Source organism: Capricornis sumatraensis, chromosome 2, assembly GCF_032405125.1.
Source record: "Capricornis sumatraensis isolate serow.1 chromosome 2, serow.2, whole genome shotgun sequence".
Classification (NCBI taxonomy): Eukaryota; Metazoa; Chordata; class Mammalia; order Artiodactyla; family Bovidae; genus Capricornis; species Capricornis sumatraensis.
In genome coordinates this window covers 86,162,086-86,187,983 of record NC_091070.1, presented here as the reverse complement: position 1 = coordinate 86,187,983, position 25,898 = coordinate 86,162,086, and the positions used below count along the sequence as shown (strand labels likewise).

Genomic DNA, 25,898 nt, shown 5'->3' with positions numbered 1-25,898 from the left:
TTGCCATGTTAACCCTTTACCAATGAAAACAGGAATAATTCCTCTCATTTAGGAACTGCTAAGGGCTCTGTTTCACTCCTGGATTTTCCTCTTGCATTTTTGTTTAATATAGTTTATGATCTACCTTTAAGACTGCTTTTAATCAGCACTTCTACACATAGAACCTGGTGAAATGGTAGTGTGTATATTAACATTAAAATTTAGGTCTTGGATCAGACATGTGTAAGCTGGACTTTTCCTGAAGAAAAAAAACTAACCTTACCAGTGTATGAAATTCAAACACTACATAGAGACTAGGTAAAACCACAGGTAGGAATTGCTGAATAATTACCTTTAGGCTAGCCTGAACAGGAGGCTGCCCACGAGGGTGAGCTCATTTAATGGTTCCTAAAACTCAATCTCGTGGATGTCAATGGTCATGCTTGATTATTTGCACCAGTGTTTTATGAAAAAGCAGTAGAAATGCATTGGGAGGCTACAGGGAGAGTGGTAGGGAACAATAACAGGTTTTACTTTTGTAAATGAAATCCCTTTGGTATGAGACAAGCATGTTTTTTTCTGCTCTGCCTAAGCCATTGAAAAGGAAGACATGTGTGAATGTCAGTGTGTGCGTGTGTGTGTGTGTGTGCCATTCAGATAGGCGCCTCTAAATAATACTGTGAACTGTAGCTTATGACCAACAAGAGACCTAAAATAAAAAGAGAAAAAAAGATGTTCATTGACTTTGGAAAAGAAGCAGTTGCAAATATGGTTTTAAGAGATTAATCCATTTCAAGTTTTCCACCTACCTATTTTCAAGGAATTTTATGAAACACCAAGATCTTTGCCATATGTTTAGAAAATATCTGAGTAAATGTAAGTCTTTTAAATGACCAAAAAAAAAGGGATAGTTTTGACATACATGACAAAGTCTATCTTCTGTTTTATCCCAGTACTGAAGAACTGCCAAAACATTTAGGAGAAAATGGGGAGGAGGGTGGGGACTGCGTAATCTCAAATTTCAGAGATTCCTTTAGAACTGTTCATTTATATTTTGTGTTTTTTATAAGCCATCCGGTCGTGATGTTCTCTTGGCTAGTAGCTGGTTCTCCTATGATTTAACAGTTTGCGGGTAAGGTGGATGTTTCAGTGGTGAAAATTCTAGCCTTTTGCCCCTGGTTCCAGGTCCACCTGAGACAAGTTAAATGAGCTGATACTGTCAGCCAGGACCCAGTGGATAGAACTTCACACCCAAATGCCCACACGTGTAATTTGTCACTTCTGGCAACCCAGAGCATGGGGTGACCCGGCGTGAAAATTGAATCATCTTTCACTTTCTCTGCTCAAGTCTTGATGTGGAGTGAGATGAGTAAGACAAGGGCTCCGTGGTCTCCAGCTGAAGAGGGTCAGAGGTTTCCTTTTCTGATGACGTCCATCTGCAAGCCTTCCTAAACTCAAAGCCTCTTTCTCAGCCCAGCACTGTCCATCATTGCATCCTGCAGATGAGATCAGTTCTATCTGATTGTGAAATCAAAAATAGACTTTAGGGTCAAAACACTCATTGTTCCCTGACAAAGTGGCCACATTTTTAAGTAAACTAAGTGTTCTGAACAAGCATTGATTGAATTTGTAGAACCCTGGTGTGGAATTCTGATTTACTAATGTATTAACCAGGCTGAATTACTCTCTGACTGAGCACTTGTCTATCCATTTTCCGCCTCTCTCTCTCTGATGAGATGTGACTGCCTTTCTCCCCCCTGGCTACAGTCAGTTATAGCAGAAACTTACAGATGTGAACATTGAGAACCTTCAAAATATTAAAACTGAGTTAATTTCCCAGAATCTACCATTGGATTGCACTTTGGATGGGTAGATTTTGGGTTTGGAGATGACCTCTGTGGAGATATTTTAAAATATGTTTATTTATTTGGCTGTGCCGAGCCTCAGTTGTAGCATGTGGGATCTAGTTCCCTGACCAGGGATGGAACCTGGACCCCTTGCATTGGGAATGCAGGATCTTGGCCACTGGACTACCAGGGAAGTCTCCTGTAGAGATCTTTAAAGGCGAGGATTCTGTTCTTTCGTTTTTGTGTGTACGTCTTCCCCACACCCCACCCCTGCCCAAGCAAACAAGGTTTCCTCCCCAGTCCAGAGCAGATTTGCCCTGTGAATTCTGCCAGTTGTCTCACAAAGATACCACTTTAAGGCCGTGAACAGGGGAGGATCAAAAACCAACTTGAGATCTGATAAAGGAAAATGTACACAGTCTGATGTGAAGCCATTGGAGTCACAGACACCCTTCCACCTCAGCACTGTGGACAGACATGGAGCAAGCTAGGAGAGCTCTGCCAATTCGTATGAATGCCAGTATGCAGGACCAGAAACTGTTGAGCCAGACCAAAGGAACATGAGGCTTGAATTAGTTTTAAAATGTTAGAGCATAACTCTCAGTTCTGGTCAGACCATAGGTGACTGTCTGATGTTAATTACCTGTTGGCTTGATGGCTTGACACCAAGAAGTCTATAAATAGGCTGTTAGAAAGGATGACCATATTTCTGTTAACTCGTCTGGTTTAATCTAATCACAGCACAGCTGACCTCAGAATTCACCAGTGTGGCCAGCACTTTGAGATTCTTGAGAATTTGTCCTTCTATCTTCTTTCCGTTTTACTCCCAGTAAGTGTAAAATCTTGGTTTGGAGAAATGTCTCTTTTGCACACAAGAAGGGAACATAACACAGATTAAGATGTTCACTGCAGATGGTGACTGCAGCCATGAAATTAAAAGACACTCCTTGGAAGAAAAGTTATGACCAACCTACATAGCATATTCAAAAGCAGACATTACTTTGCCGACTAAGGTCCATCTAGTCAAGGCTATAGTTTTTCCTGTGGTCATGTATGGATGCGAGAGTTGGACTGTGAAGAAAACTGAGCGCCAAAGAATTGATGCTTTTGAACTGTGGTGTTGGAGAAGACTCTTGAGAGTCCCTTGGACTGCAAGGAGATCCAACCAGTCCATTCTAAAGGAGATCAGTCCTGGGTGTTCTTTGGAAGGAATGATGCTAAAGCTGAAACTCCAGTACTTTGGCCCTATCATGCGAAGAGTTGACTCACTGGAAAAGACTCTGATGCTGGGAAGGATTGTGGGCAGGAGGAGAAGGGGACGACAGAGGATGAGATGGCTGGATGGCATCACCGGCTCGATGGACACGGGTCTGAGTGAACTCCGGGAGTTGGTGATGGACAGGGAGGCCTGGCGTGCTGCGATTCATGCGGTCGCAAAGAGTCGGACACGACTGAGCGACTGAACTGAACTAAACTGAAGATGTTCAAGGTCCCTTCACCCCTAGGTGCTTCTCTGGCAGTGAGGGTGGAAGAAAGTAGACCAAAGATGGTATATTCCAGCCCTCCAGACTCTCCTAGTTTCTTCCCCATCATTCTTAGCAGTGTACATCTTATCTCTCTGAACAACAGTAATTCTTCCAGGATGTGGATTAAGTATCAGTTATCTTGCAGTGCCCACCCAAGCACCTTTGATACGATAGAGGGTCAAGAAAATTGTTGAATGAGTGAACCAATAAATAAGTAATGAATGGTTTTATCATTTTTATACAGTATTTTGTGTCTCTGCCTATCAGTGTCTGAATTCACCACCACATCATTGTCAGATTCCATTGTCATCTTTTATTATGAATTAAAGGCAAAACTTAAATCTTCAGGTACGTTTTTAAAGCAAAGGTTCCTCAACCTTTTTTCCAATTGAATAGTTATACCAGGCTTCTCCATTATTCAAAACAGAACTCTACTAAAAACCTGGACCTCAACAAGTTAAAAAAAGAAACTCCTTACCTTTTAACTTTTAAACTTTCTATTTTTACATCATTTTAGAGTCACATGCATTTATAAGAAATAATGTAAAGACATCCTGTGTATCCTTAACCCAGTTTCCCCCAGTGGTAACAGTTTGGAAGTACAGTACAATATCACAACCAGGAAATGGACACTGATATAATCCACTGAGGTTATTCAGATTCTGCCAGTTCTCCATGCACTAGTGTGTGTCTGTGTGTGCACTAGCATGTGTGTGAATATAAATGACACAGATCCTTTAAAGCCAAGAAACATCATGGTTTAAAAAAAACTATGCCTTTGTAATAATGATTTCCTTTTTAAGTAAGTCATTTCAAAAGTGTTTTTCTCATTTGTATTGTCTGTTTGGAGTATCCAACTTACCTGCCTGTTCTCAATGTAACAAAGTGTAGTTTTTTGGCATACTTACTCTGCAGCTGAACTAGCAGCAGCTGTGATTGGAGTTGGACCTCCTCCCCGGCCCCTCCTCATTGCAGATCCGCACACATACACACACTCAGATTTTCTGCTGCTTACCTTTCTTTATGCTTGAGTACCTTGCTGACAAGTGCTAATAACAAAATACCCAGAGAGAGTCCAGCTGAAGTTAGCATACATTAAACATTCTGAACTTGTCCTTTTGCTCATAGATTGTGCATAATTAATAATTAAACAGCTTCTGTTGTAATGGGTTGACCTTCCTGAACCGTTCATTATTCACAAGGCAAAGGCATCACTCAGACTTTCTTCCTGTTGTCCTTCACTGCTCCCTAGCTTGCTGCCTGCTTGTGCTGCAGTTGTTTAGCACGAGGGGCTGGCCAGGCTGTTCACAAAACCTCTGAGGCTTGAAGGCTATACTCCGTGAGGACCAGAATTGCCTACTGAAATGGCCACAGCAGTTTTTAATACAACAGTTGCCTGTTCTGTAACAACATCCAGCCTGTGTCCCTTTAAGCAGGACACCAAAAGTTGGTTTGGGACCAGAATCTCAGGTCATGACTTGTGGTTAAGGTTGTATCCACTGTTTTTGTTCCATACCTCCATGCTTAGAAGTTCAACAGAGAAGTGTCCTGCAGAAGCCTTCACGGTGAGGTGTGGCACCTAAGCTCCTAAAAACAGTGGCTTCTGTTAACAGTTTAGAGTCTGTTTCAGCCAGTGCTGAGCTGTTGGTGTAACTGCTTCTCTAATTTGTGTTTACATTTTTAGAATGTATTTTTTTCTTCATTTTGCCTGAACTCGTGTTTCACAGAGAACATTTCTGATAAGTAGCAGGAAAAGTAGCAGGACTTTAGAGATGCTCTGAACCCTTGGGCATGGTTCTCTCTTGCTCTAAGGCGGATGACTGCTTGCCCTCCCTGGGGGCCACGGAGACGCCAGAGCAGCTTTCCTGTGAGCCTCCCCATACCCTTTGCACAGACTGGAATTAGATAACAAAATAGATAGGTTCTTGGAGATTTTTTTTACATCTTGATCTAAACTAACTTCTAATTTTACTTGCTTTTAAGCTTATTTTTAAACAAGAAAGTATACCTGAAAAATCCTTCAGCGTGGTGACTGCTGCCGGGTCTGTCTGTTCCTTTGGGGTGTTAACAGCCTGCATGCTTTTGTGGATTTGGAGGAGGCTCTCCGAGGACTCCCTGCCTCCAGTTTACATGTGGCATTCTTGACACCCACCCACCCAGGCACTAGTCAGTCCTCTGTATCTCAGAAAATTCTCCTCTGAGATACACAGGAGACATGGATTTTAAAATGAAAAGCAGTATCTGGCATTATGCATGTGAGATTAGAATTTCCCCAGCATCTTTGATGACTGATTCTTTCCAGGCACCACTGCGATGAAAATCCACTCGGTGGTTCTGCAAAGTCGACTTGTGCTGGCATTTTCACAAGTGAAATAAATTATTCATGGGTACCACCCAGTGTTCCTTAGTTTTATATTATGAGGAACTTAACAGGCTACAATATCAGGTCTTAAATAAAATTAACTACCCATGCAAAGATGTCACAGTTCCCTCGTTTTGTTTCTCATCCATGTTAAAATGACATCTTCATCAAGTTGCCTATAGTTCATCAATTTACTCTTGGTTTCTACTTTGAAATGAGGCCCACATCAGCATCACGTTTTACACCAGGATCTTTGTAGAAAACCAGTCTAGAATTTTAACCATCTCGGTAAATATTCAGCCACGTTGAGATACTAAGCTTTTATTTTCCTAAACATTCATCTTAAAGCAACTGCTACTCAAATACTTCCAGTACTACCACATCCCAAAAAGTTTCAGAAAGGAATGACTTAGAAAAAATTAACTACCTGGTCAGAGTCCATAATTTTCATACCTCAGACTTTGAAGTATCTTTTTGCTAACAGTATTTGAGGCAGTAAAAAGTCACTTCTTGAACTGGGCCTTGTAGAATCTCGCAGGTTGGTGATATATATGGCTTTCCTAACACAGACCGGGCTGAAATTGATATCATGTTTTATTTTTGCTCTTCAAACTGATAGGACTTCCGTGACCGTTTTATAGTTCCTGTAGCGAGGGCTTGTCATGTTGCTGTATGCCTTGTTTCTTTTGAGCAGACCACTCCATCAGCCCCCCATTTTTCACGTCCTCTCTGTGCAATGCCTGCATGTAATCCCTTGAACTAGGCAAGATTTTATTTCGCTCCCATTTTCCTTTGTTTTCTTTTCCTCTTGGAAGCCTTTCTCTACTGATGAGAATTTTACCTTTATGATTACTAGCCTACCTCTCCTCTGGATGAACAGTCAATTCAAAGAGGACAGACATGCAAAAACTAAGAAACATTTGGTTCACATTCCTTTTTAAAAAAAAAAAAAAAAAAACCTCTTTGGGATTTTTTTTGGAGGGGGGTACTTTGACCCCCTCAGTTCCTTTTGATTTAATTGTATTTTCCACCAGTTTCCAATTGTTTGAATTGGAAACAAAGCCTTAATAAGAGTTCTAGTTAATTTTCTGTCTTGTAATTACCGATCTCATTTTTCTGATAATTGGCCACAGCAATTATATGTATATTTACTAATCACAGAGGAGGCTGTGCAATTGTATCTATCTGCCACCATTGATAATGACACGCATATTGCAGAGGTGCTTTTATCATCTTCTTTTTTCCACTACATCAAAGCTATTTCCTCTCTTTCTCAATAATGAATACATGCATGCATTTGACACAGTTGTGTGCTAGAGAAATTGTTTGGCTCCCACCAAATGCTGCATGCTCTGAGTTTCTTGCCTGCAGCGCTAGAAGGTTGTATGTAATGATATATTGCTCATCCAAATGGCCAAAGCACTCCAAAGCACAGTGAGATTAAAATAAGTCATTCCTCTGTTAATTTAAATAGGTGCATGTATCATACTTTGCAGGGCACTTTGTGTGGGGATGTCAGGGAGGAAAAAAGCCGCCGAAAGGTATTTTTAATAGCAAATGAGAATAGATGAGAATAGAGTCATTTGCAGCTGCCTACTTTATGTGGCTCTCTTGTTCCAACTGTAGGTCTAATGAGATGACTGGTAAAGTACTCTGCAGTGTAATTTCATTACACCCTGAGCTGTTACACTATAAACACAGTGGCGCTCTCTGTCATTCTTGGAAAGACTCCTAAATTCTTAAAGCCTTCCTTTGCAAATGGTCATGGGGTTTGCTCCCTGTGTTACATGGTGATTGTGGTTTGTGGCTGTGTCGTTTCCTGCCCTCTTGAGTGACTCCCATCCCCGCCCCAGTTCTGCCAGTGATCAAGGTGGGCGTTTTTCATGGCGTCCTTAATTCACTGGCTTGCTCCTGTGATGAGTTTGCCTAGACTAGCAAATAGGCCGAAATTATTTTTTAGTAAACAGCTCTTCCCCTTTCAAAGCTTTTCTATTAAAATGAAAAAAAAAAAAAAAACCCAACTATGACCCACATGACTCCGTTAAAGGCAAGCAGTTAAGAGCAACTGAATATACTAATAAATGTAAATAAAAAGGAAAGTGTAAATAAATAGCAAATCCAGGAAGAGAAACAAAGGTCAACAGAAGAATAATTTCACAGCTCTTTGTTAATTACACGACCATTTGTGTGTTACTTAAATAATCATTAATTTCTCATTTACACTTTCGTACCTTCTTTCCTACCCCGTGGCTATCATTGTCCTTTTTTCACCTCCCTTCCCTCTTTGCTCTCCTGTTTCTCACCATTATAAAATGTGTGTGGCTTTAAATTTGGCATTTTTACATAAACGTGAAAGAGAGTATAGACAGTTTTTTTTTAATTGGATGATGCCTTATTTTCCTTTCCACATGCTGGTGAATCCTTGTTATATAGTCATCTTTATTTGCTTCTTTGGGATGGGGGGTGGAGGGTATAAAGAAAGACAAGGAATTGCTGTGACTTTTGATGACTTGTTTTTCCTCCATCCCAGGATTCGCCCGTCCTTCCGGTTGGAGAGTTCTCCGAGCCATTTGTACATTTCATCACTCAGTGGTGAGCCTGTTTGCAAACATGCCATGCCCTCAATGTAAATGATACATGCCATTAGCTCGGCAGCTCCGTGAGACCTTATGGCTCTCCCTGCTTCCTTTTGGAGACGGGAGGGACTTCAGGGGCCTTGGGCAGATGGGGCAGCAAAGCTGAAGGAATTGTTTAAATTATGTGAACGTTATTTACACACAGGGTCGTAAACGTACTTTAGAGGCTTTTTCCTGTTTTAATAAACTTCTGAGAATAGGCTACTTCTTTGAGCACAGATACTGTTGCTATTCAGTTGTTTTGTTTTGTTTAAGAAGTACACAATTTTATAGCCCCTGTTGCACAGACATGTGAAGCTTATTTTTATTAATGAGACCTCAAGTTACCCATAAAAATGCCTGTCACTTAGTGGAAGCAGAATAGTTTATTAATTCATCGGATTTTCGGTAAATAACTTTTATCTTTGGTTGTATTTTAGACAAAATACTGGTGTCCCATTTCAGTGAATTTTGATGTTAGAGAGACTATGAAAACGTGGTTCCATTAGGCCCGCTTTTACCTTTGTAAGTACTGAAAACCACAGGATTTAGATCAAAGGGGGCACAGAATCTCTGAGTCTCTAGGCAACCCCTTGTTATTTTACATCTGAGGAAACAGGTGTAAGGGTTCTTTTCCAGCCGTCTGCCTTTTTCTTCCCCATGGAATGAAGTTTTCTTCTATTACCCCTTTCACATCACCCCCTCTCCCCTACTGGGACGCACCCCTGTGGCCCTGGAAGGCCCAGTTCCCCAGCTGCCACCCTTCTGCCTGCTCCCTCACCCTGACATGGAGAGGGAGGGAGAGGGAGAAGGAAGCTGGGAGCATAGAGATGACTGCCCCAAAGCAGGAGACACGACTGATGGATTGATCGGAAGCTGTTCTGCACATTCTGGAACTCCTTCCGAACTGCCTTTACTTCTCTTTCCCTTCTTCCTAAAGTCCTCATTGCATCACGCCTTCAGAATCACATCCACTAGTGGAAGACGAGCCCTGCATTCCTGTGGTGCCACAAGAGGTGCACTCAGGAGTCCTTGCTAACCCGCAGTGGCTGAACACTCTCCCCTCCCCCTCCCACCGTGCGTCATCTGACGATGATGCTCAAGTGAAACCAGGAAATATTCCTTAATATAAATGTCAAGCTTTATCACCTTTTTGACTAAGTGTAATATGTTACCTCTTAATAAAAATGTCTCATGTAGTTTATATTCCATAGAAAAAAATACGTGGGGAAGAGATTTTTAACCCCCAACTTCTAAAATTTTTATTAGCGCTATTTCTGTTTATTTAAAATACTTATATAATATTCCGTAGCTTGTAAAAACTAATTTCATTCTGCAAACATTTTATTTTCAAAACAAGCCATGTTGTTAAAAAGCATACATATTGGTTAAACACTGGAATCCTAAGCTCATTAATACTAGAACCATTATCTAGAAATAGGTATTAGTCTTTATTTTCTTTATGTGGAATTCCTAGTAACAGAAGCACACGATGGAAATGTCCCATTTTGAAATGTACACATTGGAAAACAAACCGTGCAATTCCTGAGCTGCCTGGAGCGCTGGGTTTGGGCATCACCTGCTCAGAGATGTTGGGTTTCTGCCCTGACCACCCTGCTTTTCTCGCTGTGTGGTCTGGGACCAACCTGGGGGTGGGGCCCATTCTGAGCAGATAGGGCCTTGGCTGCCTTCTGTCCAAAAAAATTGATCAGCTGTTATATTAAAGTTTTATGGAGACAGAGGGAGGGATAACCTGTGTTGAAATTTCCACAGATGTCAAGCCGAAACAGAAATGATAGTGGGTAATAGCCTTGTTTTCCCAAGAGATACAGCTACTTTGGAATGTCAGATTAGGAGTGTTACCAAATCCACTGGTGAGACAGCTTGAATTACTTGCTAATGGATGCAGTATTTGAGAGGTGCATATGCTTATTTATAGGGAAGGCAAATGTCCTCAGTGTCATTAACGGTTGGTAACTACGGTTCTTATTTACCAAATGATCATTAGATCTCTACTTAAAAAAAAAAAATGCTGTCAGCAAATGCAGAGATTGTATGTTTGCTTGTTTTTCCTTGCTTGTTTGAGGTTCACTCATATGAAGAAAAAATGTCTATGATTTTACAGGTGACAGAAGCAGCAATCTCTTTTCATGACTTCATCCCACAGACACTCTGAGTTTAGTATGAATTGGCCATCAGTAGGCAGCTTACCCATGGCTACCTCAGTCCCCCGAGTAGATGCTTCATCACCTGGCTAAGTGCATGTTGCAGCTACTAATTATGCCTGTTGTATGTCAGATGAAATATTTTGCAAGAGGAATGTGATTCTTTAAGCAAACTTAACTTCCCCACAGCTGTTTAATGAATTATCAACTTGCAGAGAACCCAAAATAAACGAAAGACAAGATAATGTAATAACCCATTTATAATTTTGTAGCATTATCGAGATGCCTGACCTCTTTTATATATGACTTGTTGTTCAGAGTACTAATGAAGGAATGAGATGTTTTCTCATTTGACCTGATCGTCACATTTCTTTTATTATTGTCTTATCCCAGTTACCAAAAAAGAAGTATATTATTCCCCAAATTTATTTGAAATGATTGATAACCAAGTCAGGAAGAGAACATTGCTGCTCTTTTTCATAATTCGTTTCAAAGGTAGAATTAGGATAAATTTAAATTGATTATTTATCTGTATTATAAGAGTAACTCCAAAACAAAAAAAAAAAACCTTTGTATTTTTGATTCATGAGCTTCCCCCCAAACCTGATTATCTGAAGGCCAAAATAAACAAACAAGAATACATGCTAATGCTTTGGCCAAGAATTGAACGTGGTAAATTTTGAAAACCTTCAAATTCCAGAGCAGATAGCCAGTGGTGGGAATTATTGCACAGATTTACAAGTGATAGAGATAATGTGAGTTTTTCTCTTACAGCATGCGAAAGCAGCCGAAAGAAAGGCCGGCACCTGAGGAACTGATGGTAAGTAGATGTTTTTTAGATACAGATTTAAAGTATCCACAGGCTCCAGAAAGCCAGTATAATTTACTTCATTTGGGTGGGTGCTCTTGAAGCTCACATCCTCAGATAGTAGTTTTCACTTTTTAAAAACCCATCACCATTTTGAAGCTTCATGCAGAATCCTTCGCCATTGCCTCACACTCAAGGGTCACAAGTTAATCTAGGTTACTCCTTGTCCTTATTTGCTATTACAGCTTCTCAGAATTCAGAGGCTTGGTAACAGAAAAGATAGTCAGCATATTAAGTTTTTAGTGCAATCCTAGAGGAAATTCTGAATGTGGCGTGGCGTCCTCTTGGATTCATGTAGAATGAAATTAGATTGGCTGTAAAAGATCAAGTTAATGAATCTTTAGTCTTTCCTCAGAAAGAGGCAACTGTAAGGCTGCAAGTGCTGTGTTCTCAGCTCCAAGGCCGCTTTCTTTGATTACAAATGACAGTTTTTAGTCAAGCAGGGAGAGGAACAGAGTCATTCCCTAACAAATTCCCAAATGGTCATTTATTTAGTGCAGATTGTTGATTTGACAATGCACAAGCTGTTAGAATAACGTTAGCATCGAGCATTGGTAAATAATAATTATAGTCTACTCTTGCTCATGTTTTGCATACCATTCCTTGTCTCTAGATTATTGCAATCAGGATGAATTTTGATCAGTTTTCTTTCACCACTTTAAATAATAAGCATTTTATGATATCAATTCAAAGGTTTTTAGCCTTTGTATTTCATCCTTGTAAATACTCTAAACACCCAAACTTCTGTGTAATACAGTTTTCATCCCCAAATATAATATAGCAGTATGTTTCCCTTTTACATCATATGTGCTTTCCAGGAAGGTAGTTTTCTTCTTCATGTTACCCCTGGAGCAAAATCTCAGTTTTCAGGGTAGTTTCAAGTTAAAGTTCACCCCTAAAACCCCTGCAATTTATAACTGTGCAGGTTGCATGTCTAGAATAAACTCATCTTTTTTTTTCTTTCTTTTTTTCTTTTTTTTTTTTGATGGGGAGGTCTCTGATGGTTGGGAAATTCATGCAGTTAGTCACATTTGAGGAAACTTGGAACAGGTTCTAGAGATGGAGACCCATTTACCTTGTACATTATCATGCTATGGCTGGATAGCTCAGCTATTAAAACAAAGGAATAGGGTTTCATAAAACAGATATATATTTGTAAACGCATATTTCAATGCTGCAGTGAGTTGGCCACTTATAAATAAAACATCTACAGATCGTACATACACTCATAAATGCATCCGGATGTCTGTGTTGGTGGGGAACACCACTCCAGGGTGGCAAGTCGTAAAGACAAGGCTGAAGGGCGCGTCCTGTCATTGCTTTGGAAGCAAGCATACGTGGCTGGCTGTGTGTGTGCAGAGAGACAAGGGAGACATATTCCGATATATCTCTTTACAACTATACACCCTGCTGTGTGCTGTCCCACATTTTTAATTAATAAATATCAATAAATCAATAAGATACAATGAAAAATTTAGTCACAGGAAGCACCATCCTATACTTAATTTAGCATTATTTCTGGTACTGCTCACAGTTTGGTTTGAGTGAGCTTATTCCCCTAGGTGTAGCAGTAGTGAGGCACACCCTACCTTAGTACAGCCTCAGTGAGGGGACAGGAACAAAGAAGTGTGTGTGACGCTTCTGCGGTCAAGGGGGTTGAGCCCAAATATTGGACCCCCTAGGGGATAAGAAAGAAAGAGGGCTGTTCCTGGCTTGAGGAACCTGAGTCACATCCTAGGGACCCCCTTAAAGGAGCCAGTCTCTGTCTTCCTTCCAGCATATTAATGGCTTTAATTTTTCCTTTTCTTTCTCCGTCTACAACCTATTTGACGGTGCTCCCATCTGGAAGCTGAGAGCATTCTCTGGAATGCATGAACTGTAGAGCCCATTTGTCACTGTGGGTGGGGGCCTGCCTTTCACAGAAAGAGCAGTTTATCTCCCAAGCCTGATGACTCCAGCCAGCAGGATACCAACCTGGTCTGCACATCTTGGGCCACATCGGCTGTGAAGACTGCAGGATTGCTGAGATTTCCCTATGGGCCTGCATTTTCTAGATCAAAGGGAGAACATCAGAGGTGAAGTTGGACAGAAATATCCAAAGTTACAGGCTCGTCAAGAAACCCTTACATGAACTTGAGTGTGTCCCTGACAAGTCTCAGCCTTAGTAAATGAGAATGTAGGGAGAGGGGTGCCGAACCACCCACACCTCTGGGCCTGGGCTGTGCATGTGGTGAGTGCACAGGTGGTTTTTGTCGTTTTATTTGGGGCAGTCGCCTTACACACGAGAATACTTGAGTCTTAAAAATCATCATCTTTGCAGTTTTTGACCATGTCATTCTTAAAAGATGAAATGTAAAACTCAGGTTTAGGCTCTAGAGTGTTAGAACTCATTTAGCCGTTTAGCTATTTAATTCTCTCTGCTTTGCATGGTTATTCCTAAGATGGCTACAGTTTTTCTGTTCTAAGTGGAAATGTCTTAAAATTGGGCTAAGAAATTCCCTTGATGTTCACATTTGGGGGAGGCCAGCCAGGATCTGCAGGAACTGGTACTGTTTTCTGGCACATAGCCCTTAAACTACATAAAGAGTTAACTCAGAATTCTCATCATTGGCATCCACATCAGCTTAAGAGATCTCAGAAGCAGGCAGACAACTGAATTTGGTAGATTCATACAGACGATTATGTGCAGAGTCCTGTGCGAGACTCAGCAGAAGATACAAGGGTATGCCTCCCACATACAGTGTTGCAGAGGGTAAGGCACCTGTGCAAGTAACTAGAATAAACTAACTACAGAAAAGAATTGCAGAAGTGTGTGGGGATCCACAGAAATGGGGAAAAGCTATATGGAGAAGGTAGCATTTGAAAAGCTATATGGAGAAGGGTTGAATTGAATTTTAATAGAGAGTTTGCAAGGAGTCATTCCAGGCAGAGGAAAGGATGGGCAAAGCATGAGTGTGTCGAGTCCCCAGATCTTTTCAGAGCAATGTGAAACCTCCAGTGCTGCTAGAACAGAAATCCCATTGACACTGGCCTCTTGGAGTCACAGACCCACAAAGGTTGGGTTCAGACAGGCAATATATTCCCCACGTGCTGGGAAATCTGTTAAGAAATTCCACTTCTAGTAGAAGGAACCGTAGTATCCAGGTCTGAAAACTTTGACTTGACATAGAAGCAGCCACCCAGCCATCAGTACCTTTTTCTTGAGTAAATTCTCCTGAGTGGACTCCTGCTCGCTTATAGGGAAGTCCTTCATCTTTGGGGAAGGTCTTCCCTCTCCTCAGTGCCTTCAGAGTTATGTCCTGAGTAACTCTTCAAGTTATTGTTTAATGCTAATTATTGCTAACTTTAAGCAAAGGAAAATCAGCCATGCAGGCAGTGAGGAACATTCAGACAGATAGGAACCCCCCACACACACACTCTTTCTGCTCCTCTGATGATGATTCCATAATTAACCCAATTATTAAGTCACCCTGATACAAAGCACAGAAAAGACCATGCTGCCCCAGCTCTGTGACTGAAGGCCAACAAACTTAGCAAACTAAGTTCCCACACTGCAGAAACTCTGAGGAAGTGGCAGACAGTGTTCGGAGGCTTCAGGCAGCCAAGCAAGGATGTTCCAGCTTCTGTGGGGAAAGGGCAGCCTCTGCCAGGCAGAAAGCGTTGATGGGATTGCAACAAGAGAGGAGAGGATGGTGACATGCAGGCGGTGGGGAAGGTTTCCCAGTTTCAACCATCAGATTGAGGGAAGCAAAGCATCAAGGATCCTACCCCTGCGTTCAGGCAGAGAGACGACCTGAGATGGAGGCATGGAGATGAAGAGGTGCATGGCTGGCTTGGCTATTCAGATTGTATGTTTACATATTTTTAAGTAAAAGGCACATGGTGAGCAACCTTTCTGTATAGACCATTGGTATAAACCACAGAGAATTCCTTCTGAGGAATTAATCTTCCTTCCAGGTCCCTAAGGTCAGGCTGATTTAGCAGAGAAGCCTCCCTTCCCTGGTCAGCAGCTCCCCAGTCCCTCCCCACTCTCTGTGTCCTCATCTGAGAATGAAAGGGGTGGACTAGACAAGCAGTGCTTGACCTAGGGTCAGTGACTTCCGGAAGTCTGTTAGAGCCCCTGAAATTACTCCAAGATCATATATGCTTGTGGGGATATGCGTTTTTTTTTTTTTTTTTTAAAGAGAAATTCATGGCTGCCATCGGTTTTTCAAAGGGGGACCGTGACCCTAAGTGATTGTTCAGCTCCTCACTTCCTTCCCACTTTGATCACAGGAGCTCTGTGGCCAGGACCAGGCGAGCTGCTCCGGAGGGGGGGCCTTCATTTGGAGGGTGAAATGCTTGCTGGCATGGGGGAGGGAAGGAAAGGGATGGGCCCTCCCTGTGGGACTCGGCCGGCCGGGCTTCCCACCAGCTGTCAGGCGGCCCTTTAACCTCTCAGCCTATCCTGAATGTGGGCCTTGACTCAAGCCAGAACAGTGTGGGCCGTGGGCACCTCTGCAGTTACAATTTAGGTTCAGAGCGCTATAGATCCTTCTATGCATTTAGAGTGTTTCCAGAAGCTTTCCATGTCTAAGCTCTATTTAATGGAATCTATGCATAGTAAGTAATCAGGTCAGAAGAAGCCGCCTCCCGGTTTGAGATCAATCGCTGGCTAATACTTTATCTAGGCCACTTTATTATCTCATGCTGATCCGATTGCCATCCTCCTCCTCCTTTGTACCATGCGCTTCGGCTGTGGTACAAGTACGTATCGCATACATATTAAAAACATATACCCATTCTATCTGTATGTAAATGTGTGAGGCACAGCTGGATATTGCAGCGGAGTTTGATTTACTAATAGTTATTATCTGTTCTAGCTGTTCAGTGGCAGAGAGAATTTCAGAGAAACAAGCTGGCGCAGAAATTGTCTTTATGCCGTTACTATACTGCTTTGGTAATTGTTTAAAAACATGGGTTTTCTCCTCAGGTTCCCATAATCATGCCTGGTACTTTGTGCATTTCCTGGTACAGTCCAGAGCAGGGCATCCTCGTTCAGCATCTCCTCAGGTTTGGTTTTCCACTCAGGCACCTGAGAAGAAACACAGAGTGCAGTTTGCAATTGAAATTTGACATTTTGCTTAGAAAGCAAGTAAATAGCGGGGCTGCAAACCCCAGAGAAGCAAGTATGGGTCTTGTGGGAGGAGTGTCAGTTATAATCAAAATAGTGCTTTTAGAAAGATTTTTTTTCCCCCCTTCATCTGAATTCCAGCAGCTGCAAACTTGAAGTCATCTCATTTCTCAGAAAAGGCTTTATGTACTGGAGGTGGTATTGTTTGGGGGCTAATAAACACCAAACTGTTCCAGAAAAAATCTGTTTAAACATTTAATTATTTGCAAAGACATGTTAACTTGTATAACTCCTCTAAATTACATTGTCACTGGTAGCTTTTCTGCTTATCCAAAAGCTGATTATAATTACATTTTCAGATAGGCTGGTGCGTTGTTCTCTAAGCGAATCCAGGTATGCGATAAATTGGGCAGGGTCCCTTTTAAAAATCGGAAAAACCATCATGTTAGGATTTTTATCTCCAGCACTCAAATTCCAGTGTGACTTCTAGGTTCAGACCAAATGGCTTTATTATGGAACTCAAACCCACAGAATGCACTGGACGCTTAAGGAGATGATTGTAGTCAGGCTGTTGCAATAGGGAGAATGTTTCTTAGTGAGGAGTGTCTCGAAGCAAAGGGAGGGAGCCCAGGTTATGGAGGCAAGTGAACCAGGGAGTTAGCCGCCAGCCTTACGGAAGGATGGACAGGGGTCTTATCTCTGTGAGAACAGCTGGTCTTTGGACCTAACCCAGGAGTAGGGAGATGCCTCACTTGTTACTGCTTTCTGGGAGCCTAGGACTCAGATAGAATTCATCATCATCACCGTATTCTACTAACTGGACTAAAGATGAAGTTCCACTTTATTTTGGTCCAGTGCTTCCTGAGTCCCTAAGCACAAAAACGAGGAAAGGCACATTTCCACACACATACCCCTTGCCGAGTGCGTGGACCATGTGCGTGTAATCTGAGCTTTTGAAGCTACTAGTGATGGTTTAATAAGCGAGCTGAACGTGGTGGCAGTTTTCTCCCTTTAGCTAGGTTGCCGCATCACATGGACCATGTATTAAAAATAGACCCTTAGGGCCAGACTTGCATGTGTGTCTGGCCACCAGTTCATGCAGACACCATTTTTGCTTTTGGTTTTTCTTTGGGAAGTGCACATCAGCTCATTGGCCAAGACACTCCAGATTTGCAGAGGGAAACTGGATAATATTGAAACTTCAACTAAATATTTTCTCCGAGCACAAAAGATATCACCGAACCCCAGGGGCTCCACATAGGGTCCATTTGACAACCACGTAATGAATTTTTTATTATTATTATTTTCAAGTTTTAAAGGCCATTAAAATCATCTGTTTTGTGTCTGCTTATAAATAGGAAGGCACTAGTAAGAAGTTGATTTTAGTTTTTAATTGCACATAATTACAACGGCAGAATCACTGTCTGGATGCTTGAGATCACACTGAATCCGACAGCTTTAATTTGAATTTTTGATGACATGTTAGCACTTCAGCAAGAACAGAGAGATTATAACCCCAGAAAGTAAGCTTTGTTTTTTCATGGATGTGCCTGCTTAATCTTTTCACCAGACTTTAGCAGATAAATGCACGTGTATACGTGTGAATGTATTTGTATATATGCACATAGCCAGAGATACACAGATAGATAAAGATCTGTCATTCCTTGATCATAGTGATCTGACAGTTTTAATTTCCCTGTTAAGGGTAACTTTTCTCCTCCATCAGTCAAGTCCGATCTCTTAATATGGTGATGATGTGCCTGTTTAAGACTGTGATTTTTGAGCTCCTGCCTGCGAGTCTTCTTTCTTGTTTTACTGAGCTGACTGCCATCTTCCCAGCATCGTTTCAGGGCCCAGTGTGGCTGCAAAGCCCTGGCCACAGGAACAGGTTGATTGCCTCGGGTGCAGTGGAGTGCAGCAGTGGGGCCGCTCCAGTGTCCTGCCACATTCACCCGGGCTGAGCTGGGTCTTCTGAATGGATTATGCATTTGCTCCTCCTTGGAGGTGGCTCAGTTCACAGGGCGTTTCTGTAATTTGGGTGGTGGCCTCAGCCTAGAATGCCCTCCTCTCCACTGTCCTGAAACTTCTCCCTCCTCCTCCCTGCAGCTTTCCCCACTCCCCTGTTTCCCAGTGCTTGCTCCCTTCTCGGAATCCCTCACCACTTACTGTCTCTGACTTGAAACAGCACTTCACCACATAAAATATATATTCGTGGTAGATTCACAGCTTGGTCCATGTGGTACAGGGGTTCCTAACTCATCAGAATCATCTGAGTGGGTTTTAAAAGAAACTGCCCAGATCCCAACCCAAGTCAGAGAATCTCTGGCATTTGGACCAGGGAGCAGGTCCTGGGGGCTCTTGCTGTTGCTGCTGCTTTTAAAAACCGTCCAAGTGAAACTCACTGGTTTGACACCATTTTTTTCTCCTTACAACTAGATTGGGAGTTCCTTGAAAGAAGAGCCTGATCTTTAATTCAGTTCCTAGCCTAGTCGTATGTGGCTGTCCTTCAGGCGTGTTCTCTGCTCTGACTAAAAGGCGAGAAAGCACTGTTGATCATTCTTTACATGTGCCACTCATTCTAATTCATGGTGATAGAACACTGTTAGACACAAAGACAAATGTGACGTCGTGTGTCCCTGTTCTCTAGGAACTCAGAGTGAAGTTGGGGAAACTCACCCAAGAGCAAGCCATCCTGGGCTCTGATATCCAGGATGTGTTAGGATGGCCACACTAGAACTACATGGTCTGATCACAGATTCTTGTTTGACTTTCTGCTATGAAAGGTCATGTGGGAAAATCATTTGGTGCCAAAATAATAGAATTTCTGGGATATCACATTGTTTGCTTGGATACCATTCTCAGCTTTTAACGACCAGTACAGCCAGACCAATCAGAGCAGGCACCAGGGCTCTGCTGTCCACTCTAGAAGGACAGGAAGAGCAAGAAAGTGTGAAGCAGGCAAGAAAGTGTGATCTTTGGCGTGTGTTCTGACCACTTGAGAATTCACCTTTGACAGTTTGTTCCAAGTCAAAAGGTCATTAGAGAGTCAAGACTTAGAGGAGACCACCTGGCCAGTGCCATCTTCTTCGGGTTAGATTGATGGCAGGGGGCCCCAAGGTCTCCTATCTATCACCATGTCAGATGTGGGCCACCCTGCCCCCCAGTCCTTGGGAATAATAGATTAGGCTGAAAACTCCAGAGTCATTCAGCCACTTGTGGGGGGAATATAAAACAGTCCTGAAGCCCAGTCTCTGTGACGGGAATCGCTACTGAAAGCAGCACACTTGTTTCCCTGTAGTCAGTCAGCTCAGTCAGCTCAGTCAGTTCATCGCTCAGGTGTGTCTGACTCTCTGCAACCCCATGAACTGCAGCACGCCAGGCCTCCCTGTCCATCACCAACTCCCAGAGTTTACCCAAACTCATGTCCATCAAGTTGGTGATGCCATCCAGCCATCTCATCCTCTGTTGTCCCCTTCTCCTCCTGCCCCCAATCCCTCCCAGCATCAGAGTCTTTTCCAATGAGTCAACTCTTTGCATCAGGTGGCCAAAGTATTGGAGTTTCAGCCTCAGCATCAGTCCTTCCAGTGAACACCCAGGGCTGATCTCCTTGAGTATGGACTGGTTGGATCTCCTTGCAGTCCAAGAGACTCTCAAGAGTCTTCTCCAACACCACAGTTCAAAAGCATCAATTCTTCAGCACTCAGCTTTCTTCACAGTCCAACTCTCACATCCATACATGACCACTGGAAAAACCATAGCCTCAACTAGATGGACCTTTCTTGACAAAGTAATGTCTCTGCTTTTCCATATGCTATCTAGGTTGGTCATAACTTTTCTTCCAAGGAGTAAGCGTCTTTTAAGTTCATGGCTGCAGTCACCATCTGCAGTGATTTTGGAGCCCCCAAAAATAAAGTCTGACACTGTTTCCACTGTTTCCCCATCGATTCCTGGAAGTACATGTTCTCCTGTAAGTACACTCCAATAAGGGCTTCCCTGGTAGCTCAGTGGTAAAGAACCCACCAGCCAATGCAGGAGACACACGTTTGATCCCTGGGTCGGGGAGATATTCTGGAGGAGGAATTCGCAACCCACTCCAGTATTCTGGCCTGGGAAATCCCATGGACAGAGAAGCCTGGTGGACTACAGTCCATGGGGTCGCAAAAAGTTGGACACAACTTAGCAACCAAACAACAACATCAACAGCACTCCAATAAATCGATGCAATACTTATCAATAATGAATGAATCTAGCCAGAAATTTCAAGGGCTGGAAAGTTATTAGAAGCCACCTATTTATAGTTGTAACCAGCTGGATTTGTTTAATGGGTTGTTTGCTTTTTAATTTGTAGCAGTTTCAAGAGAGACCTTGGGGGACCAGGAGCTGTGTGATTTCAGTGAGGCCTTCTGTAGACAGCTATTTGGGGGGTCAGATCTGCCTGCAGATAACTTGAGGTTCACTTAGCCATTTAAGAGACTGCAGAAAGGCAGCGGAGACATTTGGGCCTTCTGTCCTCTATTTAATTTTCAAGATTAGAATTAAACATTAGGCCATGGTCTACCGAGAGACATTTGCCAGAGCATGGACTAGTTTCTTTCCAGTATCCTGGTTTACTGTTTCTCCGCTCTCTTAAATATAAATGGTCACTGATTCTGAAGTGGGAGAATAAGTTACCATTCGTTTATTCGTGCAAAGGTTCCCTCAACACAAATAAAAATGGAATTTTCAAATGTAACCCGATTAACTCTTTTAATTGTATACCAATAGCCTGTGTGTGTCGCAGCGCCCTCAGACTGCTTCTTAATGACCCACATCTCTTTCTAAACTTGGGGGTGGGGGAGGGGGGTTCAGTGAATAGGAGGACTTTCTCATTGTGGGACTGGTGTGGAGTTGACAAAAATTTGTATACACAGGGTACATTTTTCCACTTAAGAGGGCTGTGCTGAGACATTTTTAATTGGATTTTCATGGTGATTGACAGCATTTGATTATGACAGTAACTTTATTTGGCTGGACTGCTTTAGCCTCTTGTTCAGATTTTTCCATCAAAGCTCCTTTTTATCCTCTGAATCCCCAGTGGAGCAGCAGTCATTGTGGAAGAGCCTTTTAGCACCTTTGTTGTAGCCATCCCTGGTGATGATTGGGCCCAGCTGGTAGCAGATAAGAAAACGTTCCTTTCACAAAGAGGCTGTCTCTCCCGCCTCTGTGGTTTCAATAATTTTAAGAGCCCCCAAAACCTGTTGAGGATTAGAAGTAGCTTTAGATGTGAAATGAGTGTTAAGTATTAGTAATCGGGAGATTAGGGCCCCAGGGACAATGAGAAATAAACAACTGCAATTAAGGCAAATCTGCCGATGTAAACAAAATTTAGCAGAAACAGATGCCCTAACCATTTTGGGGGCTTGATTTGAGGGCACTAAGGAATCGATTTTTGTCTTGTTTACACTTTCAAACCCCTGTGATATACTGGAAGGCTGAATATTTCATACAGCCTGATTTTAGTTAATTTTTTTTTTCAGCGCCTCACAGTAGGTGCCTCTCTGCTCACAGTGACCAGGCCTGAGTTTATTCAGCATTCACAGGGAGCAGCTAATTGTCTATGAAGGGCCCCCGTGTTTAAATGGGCTTGACAGGAATTTAAATTTTGTTTCAATCAACCCCTGTGCTCACAGCCTGCTCCAGTTTCTAATTTTTAAATTAAACATGATTTTTTTTTTTTTTTTAAGCCACAGGCTTGCCTCTGGAATACTCTAGCTTTCGGAAAGGCAAATCAGCAGCCCTGGAATGCTGGCGTTTGCCGGGCTTGAGGCGCCAGCTCCAGGGTTGGAAAGTTCTTTCTCCTAAACGAGCTTTTCCTTCCCCTGTCAGGGAGGTCAGCAGAGCCCTGGCTGGGCAGCTCGGCTTCCTGCCTCTGGAAACGGCCCCCTTTCCAGCTTACCTGTGCAGGCAGCAGTGCATGTCATCTGGAAAGTGGGTTAAGTACCAAAGGCAGGCATGAGGCTAGCTTTTCGGGGGCCGGCTGAATTGTAACACACTGCACGTCTGGTGCAGATTTGTATTTCAGCAGCCTCCTCTGCTCTTGTGAGACAGAAAGAGAATGTCACACCTGTGCGTCTCAGCACACACCCACCCTTCTTTGTTGAGTGTCTACTCTGGGCAGAGCGTCCTGCCTCATGCCAAGGAAACAGTTTGTCAATCTTGCCTCCTGCCTTCAACCAGCTTCCAGTCTAGCAAGGAATATGAGGACATGAACAGCCAAGCACAGGACAGATAGACTCGCAAAGGCCCTCCTGCACCTGCTCCTGCCCACCTTCACCTGGCCCTCCACCTCACTGTGCTCCTGTACACATGTGCCGTTTCTTCCATCAAGAATGCACTTTCCTTGCACCCACGTGGTGACCTCCTACTCGGCCTGCAAAACCCAACTGGCTCAGCCTCTGAAGCTTTGCCAGGCCTCCCGCAGTAGGGCTGCTGGCTCCCTGTTGTGTGTCACCCTTCTTTCTGGCCGAATACCTCTATCAGTGCTTTTTTCACTCTTTATGGCAGTAATGTACCAGGCCATAAGCAAGACCACGGGTTCCTAGAGGAAAAGATCAGGTCATCTTTATCTCTGTACCTCAGCTTTAGCCCAATCCCTAGCCCCACATTGAATGCTCAATAAATAATTATTGAACTGAAGTGATATGAACTTAACAGGTACAGTGAGCTCTGAGAAAGGCAAGATTTCTTCCAGCCAGGGTTGCCTGGGGAGGCTTTGTGAATGGGGTCACTACTGAGTCATGCGTTGCAGGACATTGGGGTATTTTTGTGAGTGTATTACTCTCTGCACATATGTGAGACACAGCTTATATCTAATATACACACTGTTCAAAATCCATACTATACCTATTTTCTCTGAAATTACTTGAAATTGGAGCAATTGTTGCATACAACTTGTGGCTGCAGATAAATTCAGACAGTCTTCTAATTTTTAACCTTAAAGAAAGAAAAGCTTTACTTTAGAGAGAAAAATTAAGCTTAATAGATCACAGTTTTAAATATGCATGTATTTACAGAGATCTTTTGTATATCTTATCTCATTTGACATTCACACAAACACTATGAAGATTATTCTTATTCCCGTTTTACTGATACATTGAACTGGGGCTCAGAGAGGATAATTGACTTGCCTAGAGTCACACAGCCAGGAAGAATATAGGACTGTTCTGCATACATCAAAGCTAATATGTATTGGTGCATAGTGGGCAGAGGGTTGTTATTATGGTTGTGACAATTGCAGCTAAGGCAATCCAAAACAAAACTAAAACAGACACCCCACAAAGAAACATAGAATGTCAGCAGTTTGTGCTTGTTCATCCTTCCAGGATGCTTACTCAGCTCACCTCTTCTGTTCCCCTCCACCATGGCCTCGTCCTGCATCTGGAGGGCTGTGGTTGGAGCAGAGAGCTGGTGTCTGGACACAGCGGCTGGGGCCTAAACCTCAGTGCAAGTTAAGCAAGCAGGAGGAGAGGAAGTAATCGCCAGCGGCTTGCACCTGTCTGTTCTTTCTCTGAAGGGAAGCCGTGAAAATTCGTGAGCTCTTCCTGCTTTTTGGCTTCATCAGTCTATGGCAAAAACTGAAGGCAGAGCATGTTCTGCGGTTTAGCCTCAAAACCTTCTCTCCCTTTTAGTTTACTATCACAATTATAGAAATGAGCAGCTTCTAAGTGATATCACTCTTTGAGTTTGGGAGAAATTTCTTTTAACTCAGCAAACCTTACTGAGCACATTCTATATGCAGAATAGGTTGCTAGGTGCTATAGTTTAGTGCTACTCAGATACAGACCATGGACTAATGGTAATATCTGAACAGTTTCTTGAACACAAGATGAGTTTGTGCTAGAATATAAATCAAGCACGTATGGAAGTTTTCTGTTTAATTCACCTGACAGTTTGTTATAGCAAAATTTTCTCTGTGAAGAAGCTGTGTGCTGATTTACTTCGTGGCATAGCTTCTTATCTTCTTGCAAATTAGTAGCAAGTGGCTCTCAGACCACTTACTTGAGTTGCACAGCTGTGGGATACAGAGACTGACGAAACAGCTGTCTTGCCCTCCAGGAGCTTAACAGTGTGGTGAGGAAGACACTGCGTCCCCTGCAGTCAGTCAGTCTTGTCCGACTCTCTGCAACCCTGCAGACTATAGCCCTCCAGGCTCCTCTGTCCATGGGATTTCCCAGGCAAGAATGCTGGCGTGGATTGCCATTTCCTTCTCCAGGGGATCTTTCTGACCCAGGGATCAAACCCGTGCCTCCTGCATTGGCAGGCGGGTTCTTTACCACTGAGCCAGCCGGCACAATACAAGGCACAAAGTAGCTGTTCAGTAATCTCTCTTGACTGGATGATCAAAAAGAACTAAATAAAAGACACTCTTCAGAAGGAGAAAAAAAAATTCACAAACAGTGTATCTGATAAGGGATTAATATCCAAAATATATGAAGAACTCATACAACTCAAAAGCAAGATAAACAAACCAATTTAAAAATAGGCAAAGGAGGACTTCCCTGGTGGCCCAGTGGTTAAGAACTTGCCTGCCAGCACAGGGGAAATGGGTTCAATCCCTGGTCCAGGAAGATTCCACATGCTCCAGGGCAACTAAGCCATGTGTCAGCCCCTGCTCACTCCAACTGGAGAAAGCCTGTGCACCGCGGTGAAGACCCAGTGCATCCATAAATAAATAAACAAAATTTACAATAAGTTAAATAGGCAAAGCACCTGAATAGACGCTTTTCCAAAGAAGCTATACAGATGGCCAGCAAGTACATCACTAATTATGGAGGGAAATGTAAACCACAACCACAGTGAACATATCACCCCATGCCTGTTAGAATGGCTGTCATCAAAAAGAAGTGTTGGCAGGGATGTGGAGAAAAGGAACCCTGTGTAGGTAGGATTGCAAACTGGTAAGCCTACTCTGGAAAACAATATGGAGCTTCCTTAAACAATGGGAAATAGGGCCGTCATGTGATCAGCATTTCCATTTCTGGGACTGTATCTGAAGGAAACAAAAACGCTAAGTCAAAGAAATACCTGTACCCCCAGGCTCATAGCGGCATTACTTACGACAGCCAACACATGGAAACAACGCAAGTGTCCATCAACAGATGAATAAGTAAAAAGGTTGTGAGATAGATACACAGAAATATACAGTGGAATACTATCCAGCCGTAAAAAAGGAAATTCTGCCGTTAGCAACAATATGGATGAATCTTTAGGGCATTACGGTGTTTGAGGTAAGTTAGACAATGACAAAGGCAAAACATCATATGTGGAATCTTAAAAAAATATTTCATAGAAAGATTTGTGGTGATTAGAGGCAGAGGAAGGGTGAATTGGATAAAGATGGTCAAAAGGTACAAACTTCTGGTTCTAAGATAAGTAAGTACTGGG

At 42.7% G+C, this 25,898-nt stretch overlaps 1 protein-coding gene across 2 annotated transcripts in view; it reads left to right on the top strand.

The window, feature by feature from the left end:
- The window catches only part of MAP2K5 (mitogen-activated protein kinase kinase 5), a 261,252-nt gene that overhangs the window by 204,584 nt on the left and 30,770 nt on the right, over positions 1–25,898 (top strand). For both annotated transcript variants that reach the window (XM_068963925.1, XM_068963924.1), the window contains 2 exons: positions 8,245–8,306; positions 11,269–11,314. In XM_068963925.1, coding sequence (XP_068820026.1) covers positions 8,245–8,306; positions 11,269–11,314 — 108 coding nt within the window. The remainder of the gene's footprint in view (positions 1–8,244; positions 8,307–11,268; positions 11,315–25,898) is intronic.